The sequence below is a fragment of the Chinchilla lanigera genome, unplaced genomic scaffold (genome assembly GCF_000276665.1).
Source record: "Chinchilla lanigera isolate Chin_1 unplaced genomic scaffold, ChiLan1.0 scaffold00055, whole genome shotgun sequence".
Taxonomy (NCBI): domain Eukaryota; kingdom Metazoa; phylum Chordata; class Mammalia; order Rodentia; family Chinchillidae; genus Chinchilla; species Chinchilla lanigera.
In genome coordinates, this window is record NW_004955456.1 from 13,494,035 (window position 1) to 13,501,291 (window position 7,257).

General features: G+C 59.8%; 1 protein-coding gene across 4 annotated transcripts in view; it reads right to left on the minus strand.

The window, feature by feature from the left end:
- Positions 1–609: 609 nt before the first annotated feature.
- Gtf2ird1 (GTF2I repeat domain containing 1) overlaps positions 610–7,257 on the minus strand; it is a 70,183-nt gene continuing 63,535 nt past the window's right edge. For 3 of the 4 annotated variants that reach the window (XM_005396750.2, XM_013520578.1, XM_013520579.1), the window contains 5 exons: positions 4,141–4,218; positions 3,804–3,996; positions 3,020–3,057; positions 1,559–1,692; positions 610–845 (listed from right to left, as the gene is read on the minus strand). In XM_005396750.2, coding sequence (XP_005396807.1) covers positions 729–845; positions 1,559–1,692; positions 3,020–3,057; positions 3,804–3,996; positions 4,141–4,218 — 560 coding nt within the window. In that variant the 3' untranslated portion in view covers positions 610–728. The remainder of the gene's footprint in view (positions 846–1,558; positions 1,693–3,019; positions 3,058–3,803; positions 3,997–4,140; positions 4,219–7,257) is intronic. The other variant, XM_013520580.1, reaches the window with a different exon arrangement.

Below are 7,257 nucleotides of genomic sequence, written 5' to 3' on the forward strand. Positions count from 1 at the left end.
TGGTGTTTTTTTTTTTTTTTGTCTTTTTGAGACAGGGTCTCACTGTGCAGTTCAGGCTGGCCTTGAGCTCACTCTGTAGCCCAGGCTGGTCTTGAACTTGGGCAACAATCCTTCTGCCTCAGCTTCCCAAGTGCTGGGATTACGGGTGTGCGCCACCACGCCCGGCTTGGTTTTGGTTTGTTTATTTATTTGAGCCAGGCTGGCCCTGGACTGCCCAGCGCGGGAGTCCGGCTGAACACTCAATTTCACCCGAGTCTCCGGGCCCAGCGGGGTCCTGGCCGCCATACCTCGCGCTCCCTGAGCCTTTCCCGCCCATGCTGGCTGGGCCGGACAGGAAGGCTGAGGGTCTGTCCCGCCGCGGAGGGGCCCAGTCTGTGCCTGGTTGCCGCCGCCGTGGCTTCCTTCCCTGAGGCCACCCCGGCAGTGGCCAGGTGGCCAGGTGGTCCAGACAGCCCCCCCCTCCAGCTGCCAGGAACATGGCATCTGCTCAGGAGGGAAGGGGCTAGCAGGGCCTCAGGCTGCGTTTCCTGCCTGCCGTTTCCCCGCCGCCACGGCCACCTGATCCCAGAAGAGAACGTGGACTGTTAAGAAGGCAGGCGATGCTTGTGCTTTTTTTTTTTTTTTTTTTACTTATTTAAAAAGGCCTTGGTGGCAGGAATATAGTGTAAAAATCATTGGAAAAACTAAAAGGCATTGATACATATCCGAATATACACTTTGTACATAAATTATACTTCCTTTAGTCTTTCTGTGAGGTCCTGGTTGGGCGCTGAGGTCCAGTAATTGAGGGGTCCTGGCAGCTGCACGTTGAGGCCGGTGTAGTCCACCATGTACATCGGCCACTGCTGGAGAGAGGGACACACGGTTAGGGGGCCGGGGACGCCGTGGCGCCGGCTCTGCTTCACCCAGGGCTTCCTCAGGCCCTGCCGATCTTGGGCCCGCTGAGGTCCAGAGAGGGGACGCGGCCTCTCCACGGTCAACACAGCTCGCAGTGGCCTGGGAGCCTTCGCGGGTCCCTGGGCTCCCCCTTGGGGCGGGGGCGCACTTGGGCTGACTTGGGGCTGGGGGCGCACACCAGGCAGGAGGGCTTGGGTTTCCAGGGTCTCCAGGAAAAGGTGGAAGGGAAGCCCGGCTCAGGGTCCAGAAGTCTGAAGACCATTTTCTTTTTTTGGGTTGGTTTTTTGAGACAGGCTCCACAATATAGTTCGGGCTGGCCTTGAACTTGAACTTAAGCTACATTCCCAGCTCTCTTTAAATGTGAGACAGTTTCACTAAGTCACTAAGTTGCCCAGGTTGGGCTCAAATTTGGGATCCTCCTGTCTCAGCCTCCCAAGGTGCTGAGGTTACAGGCATGTACTGCCGCTCCAAGGTTTAAGAGGCTACCTTGAAATCAGAAAGAACTCTCCGGAGTGTGTCCCTAGCGAGGAAAGGGGGCAGACAGAGGCGCTCTAGGGGTGGGCCGCACCCACATCTGGGCACCCTGCGTGCGCCGCCCTGCCAGGCATCCAGTGAGGGAGGCGCCGAGGGGGCGGCCAGGGGCAGATCCGGGCAGCTTTACCACGAGTGAAATCTGGTTGGTGGATGCCACGGACTCCGGGTTGGAGGAGGAGGAGGAGGAAGACGAGGAGGAGGAGGACACGGAGTTGCCTTCGGAGACCCTCTTCCTCTTGCGCTTGGGGACGCTGTCTCGGGCTGCCGGGAGAAAGGGCTGCTGGGGCAGGTATGAGCCCTGCGAGGTTGGTCTCCCGCCTCCCCGGGGCAGCCTTGAGACAGAGGCTTGCACTGTAGTTCAGGCTGGCCTCGAACGTGTGGGGATCCCCCTGCCTCAGCCTCCTGAGTGCTGGTTCACAGGTGTGTGCCACCATGCCCGGCTTATTGCTGGGTTTTAATCTCCTCCTCCGAGTTCCAGGTTCCTGCTTCCCTGAGGCCGAAGCCCCCCACTCTGGCTTCCTTCCCTAACCAGGCCCGAGGGCCACCCCCTCCTGTGCCCATCACCTGCCTGCTTTGCTGGTACTGCACCCTGCCCAGGGAACCCAGCAGGCCCAGGTCCTCCTGAGAACCACCTAGTCCAGCCAGCCTGGGGGTCCAGCACCCCAGGACCCCGGAGCCCTCCCAGGCCCGACATCGCCCACTCAGCCTCGGAGGACCCTGGAAGAGGGTGGCCTTGCAGCTGTGCACACCTGGGTCTTGGGACAATCCCTGCATAGTCCGACCTTCATTTCCTCTTAAGTAAAATGTAAATAGGGTCTCCTGGGTAGTGTGCATGGCAGTGCACGCCTGCAATCCCAGCCACCGGGAGGCTGAGGCAGGAGGATTGCTTCAGCCCAGGAGTTCAAGGCTAGCTGGGCAACAAGGAGCCATTGTCTAAAAAGAAAAAGATCTCAGCACTCAGGGAGGCTGAGGCAGGAGGACTGGAAGTTCAAGCCCAGGTTGGGCAACTAAGGGACTTAGTGAGACCCTGTCCCAAAATAGAAAGTAAACAGTTCCTGCAGGACTCTTACGAGGTCCCATGAGATCAAGAAGCCCTTCGCCCCCCCCCCGGCACCTGGTGATCCCGCGACAATGTATTAACCTCTCCGAACCAGGCGGGAAAGTGGCAGGACCTGAGACTCGGGAGATGGCAGGCACCGGGGAGCCCAGTGCCAGGGCTGCACGGAGCAGGGCCTGCAGGGTTCTGCCGCTGCTCGATTTAATTGCTCGGAGTGTAAGCTTTACCACAGATTTTTCTTTTTCTTTTGAGACAGGGTCTCACTGTGTAGCCCAGGCTGGCCTTGAACTCATAGCAATCCTCCTGCCTCAGCCTCCTCAGTGCTGGGATTACAGGTGTGCTCCACTATGCCCAGCTCTGAAAAAATTTTTTGGACAGCTGTCACTAAGTGGTCCCGGCTAGGCTTGAACACACAAGGCCCCGCCTCAGCCTCCGAAGGGTCGGATGACAGGTGTGCAGCACGGCACCCGGCTCCCTGTTTCTCTTTACCCCCACAGAGCAGAAGGGAAGCTTCTGCAGCCCTCAACTCACCTGGCACCTTGGCATCACTGGAGGTTTCTGTACAAGGTCTGCAAGAGAACAAAACAGGGTGGTGGTGAGGAAATGGTTTTCCTTTCTTCTTCTTATGCTCCCAAATTTGGGAGTAGCTCTCGGTTTTGTTTTGTTTGAGACCAAGTCTCATGTATAGCCCAGGCTGGCCTTGAATTTAGTGATCTTCCTGCCTCAGCCTTCCGAGTACTGAGATTACAAGCAAGTACCACCATGTGCAGTGTGCAAAATACACTTTGACCCCTCCATGTTCCCCAAAAGCCTATGTGTTCAAGGGGGGGCAGTCTGTCTACCAGGAAGGGGGTGGAACCATTGGGGGCCAGGAGGAAATGAAGTCATTGGGGGGTGTGGCCTTGACAGGGACTGGGATCCCAGGCTGCTCTGCTCCCTGACTTCTGCCCCATGTACAGTGTCTCCACAGGCCCCAGGGACCAGGGACTGAAACCTCTGAAACGGTGAGCCTCTGAGCTGCACTTTGAGCCCCGAAAGAGTTGAGTGCTGATATGACGCAGGTTTGGATTCTGGCTGGATGTAGGTACACACTTGTATTCCTAGCTATTCAGGAGGCTGAGACAGGAGGATTGCAAGTTCAAGGCCAGCCTGGGCAATTTAGTGAGAGAGAGAGAGACTGACTCAAAATAAAGTACAACAAAAAGAAATCAAGGGCTGGGGTTGGAACTCAGGATAGAGGTCCAAGAGAGCTGAGTTTCATCCCGGCGCCTGCACTTGGGACTTCCAGGTTCGGGACTGCCTGGGCCGCACTCACTGAAGCTGGTTGATGATGACTATGCGCATGTGCTCGCGGGCCTTCAGGATCTTCTCCAGCCGGTGGATGTCATAGGTGTTGGGGTTCCGGAAGGGGATGTCATCGGGCAGGCCCGTGACCTCCACGGCGTCGGGGCTGTCTCGGATCAGCTTGTAAGGGACCAGCACAGGCCGGTTCAGGCCCAGGGCCTCACCTGGAGGGCACAGGGGGTCAGCGAGGTGAAGGTGTCCCCTTGGCAGAGGGCAGGGGCCGCAGGGAGAGAGGAGCTCCCGACGTGCAGACGCCCGCCCGGGGCAGGGCTGGCGGCTCCAAGGAGGGGCCCTCAGGCGGCACTGACCGTATTTCTCATTGAAGAGCTCCTTCACCTGCTCCCGGAGGATCACCTTCTCCCCCAGCCTGTTGGCATCGTCCTCATCTGCAGGTAGAAATGGGGACATGTGGGGCTGCAGGCTCCCTGTACCCGCTTGGTTGCTTCCTTCCTTCCTTTCGGGGACTGGACCCAATACTTTACTGAGCTACATCCCCAGCCCTTTTGCAATTTTCTTTTTTTTTTTGCGACGGGATCTCGTTATTGCCAAGTTGCCCAGACTGGGCTCAAACTTGCAATCCTCCTGCCTCAGCCTCCCAGAGTGCTGGGACTATGGGTGCCCCACATGTCCCTTGCTGAGGGCCCAGGACAGCGCTCAGCTCTGCTGCGTCTCCGAGGCCGGGCATTCCCAAGTGCCCGTGTGGGAGACCCGTGTCCCATGGGGAGGGGCGCTACCACACGGCCAGACTTGAGTAGCCCCGGGCACGACGTCCTGTGCCGTCATGGGGTCTGGTGCACTGCCCAGCCACACCAGGACCCCCCGGGTGTGGTGACGCACTAGAGGTGGTAGCTCAGAACGAACATGAGAATTCTGGTAACTTCTCCGTGGGATGACAAATACAAACTTCCCGGGCTGTGATGAGGGGCTCTATACCACACCTTTTGCTTTCTCTTTTTTCTGGGGGTGGGGGGGGGCGTGTCAGTACTGGGGACTGAACCCAGAGCCTTTCCACTGAGCTGTTTCTCCAGCCATTTTTCTGTTTTTTTTTTTTTATTTCTAGCCAGGATCTCACTAAGTCACCCACACTGAACTTGAATTTGTGATCCTCCTGCCTCAGCCTCCCAGAGTTCTGGGCATTACAGGCCTGTGCCACCACAGCAGGCTTCCTCCTCTGCTTTTATAGAGTGTGTAGAGGCCCAGCCCAGCCACACACCAGGCATGACACCAGTGTGTCCCCAGGGATATCCCCGCCTGGCTGAGCAGGAGAGGGAGGGTGAGAGGTGGGGCTTTGGCCCTGCGCCCTCTCTGCTCCTCCGTTGGGCTAGGGACGGTTGCGGAGGCCACGCTGGGCAACTGGGTGCCGGCTCTGACATTCTGAGCCTCAGTTTCCCTTGGGAGGGCCAGGGACTGGCACCACACCCAGGGAGCACAGGGAGTCCCTGCCACCAGGCGACACTGCTCTCTCGGTCCCCGCTAGCCCAGGGCGGGAGCCAGGCTTTGCCGCACAGACCTGACTCCCCTCCGCCCTCCTGGCCCCTCCTCGAGGCGCCAGCCACACAGCTGAGCGGCCAGGCTGGCACGGACCCAGGGCTTGGCACTGGCCGGGCTGTGGCATGAGGGGCAGTGCCGCCTGAGGGCGGGGCCGCACTGCCCAGGCCACAGCCTCGGGCTCCAGCGGGGGGCACTGCAGGCTGAGGTGTTGGTGCGACAAAGGCTCTAGTGCTGGGCTAAGGATCGCGGGTGGGGGTCACTCGGGACTGTCAAGCGGGGCCTGAACAGGACCGGTCCCTCCAAAGAGGGAGGGAGAGGCCAAAGGAGAACAGGCTGGGCTGTGGGGTGCACGCGTGTCACCCCAGCACTCAGAGGCTGAGGCAGGAGGATCACAGATTCGAGTCCTGCCCAAGCACCACAGCAAGACTCTGTCTTGAAAAAACAGAGTGATGCCAAGCCAGGCCCAGGCCAGGGCCTCCTTGCTCCCAGACGCGCCTGTCATTCGGCTGTCGTTATACCTGAGCCTGCGGCTCCTGCAGGCCCTGAGATGTGCCCTGAACCATGGGATGAACCCAGACAGCGCCCCAAGCCAAGCGCCTGACAGCGCCTGCCCCCGGCGGCATCCTCCCGTCTCAGCCAGCTGCCCGTCTGCCCGCTCAGCCCAGACTGAGCACAAACTCAGCTGCCACTCTCCCAGCCCCCGGCAGCAGGGTGTCAGGTCAGCATCCTTGACCAGCCACACCTCGGGCCCATGATGCACCACCACACCCTCCGCCCCACCCTGTCTGTCTCGGCCCAGCAGCCGCAGGGATCCTCTGAAAACCCAAGCTGGGACCCGCTCCCTCCCTGCTCAGAGCTGCCCTGGCTTCCCACATCCTTACCTAGCAAGGCACCACACTCCCACCCCAGTTTGGCCTCATCGGCTGCCCCTGCTGACACCCCAGCAGGTGACCTCAGGGCCTTTGCAGCAGCTGCTGTTGCCAGCTGCACTCTTCCCTGACTCAGCACTGCCCCCTTGAGGCTTTCACTCAAGGCCTCCCCAGAGCCACTGTTTATCTGCTCCAACCCCCTAAAAAGAAGCGAACCACTGAGGTCTGCGGCGGGGTAGCCAGTGGTTAGCGCTTGCCTGGCACATGTGAGGCCCTGGGTTCCATCCCCTGCCCCACAAACTACGACAAAAGCCACTAACGTCCCTCCCCTCCCCTCAGCCCATTTCATACACTTGGCAAACTGGCTCCTGACTCCACTCACGCCTGCCCTGCCCTGTGCTCCGGGGCCTGGCCCAGGGGTCGTACAGAGCCAGCTGCAATGTCCCCACCCCTAGCTTCGTCACCCTCCGCATGGGGCTGTAAGCCACTGCGCTGTGCCTGCAGTCGCTCCTGGCATCTCGGGTGGCCTCAGACCCGGAATGCCACCGTGTGAAGCCCCCCACCCAACAACCCCGAACCCTGAGATTCCTCTTCCCCTCTGCCGAGCCTCACAGGCGGAAAAAGGACAAGGTCCGCCCACCCCCGCGTCCAGGGCCTAGAAGAAAGGAGGCGCCACGCCAATTCCCGGCCCGGCAGCCAGGCGTCTGCTGCCCACAGAGGCCCCAGCCCCGCCCGGCAGATGCCAGCTCCTCCCAGGAGGCAGAGATCCTTACCGCAGCCTAATTAACAAAGAACAGTGGAGATAATGAGGCGAGCATGTGGCTGGCGCTGGATGGGGCACCTTTAGGAGCCGGGAAAGGACAGGTTTATTTTGAGTTCTCAAGAGCATGACAGAGCCAAAGGGTGGACAGGGTGGGGAGGCTGAGGCAGGAAGGCAGGGCCCAGAGAGTTTGTGATGGGGGGACAAATGACCCTGAGAGCTTGGGCAGCAGAAGGGAGAAGGGCAGGAGGGACTACAGAGGGTGTCACTGCTCTGTGTGTGGACCCTGGAGAAATGGGAGGCCC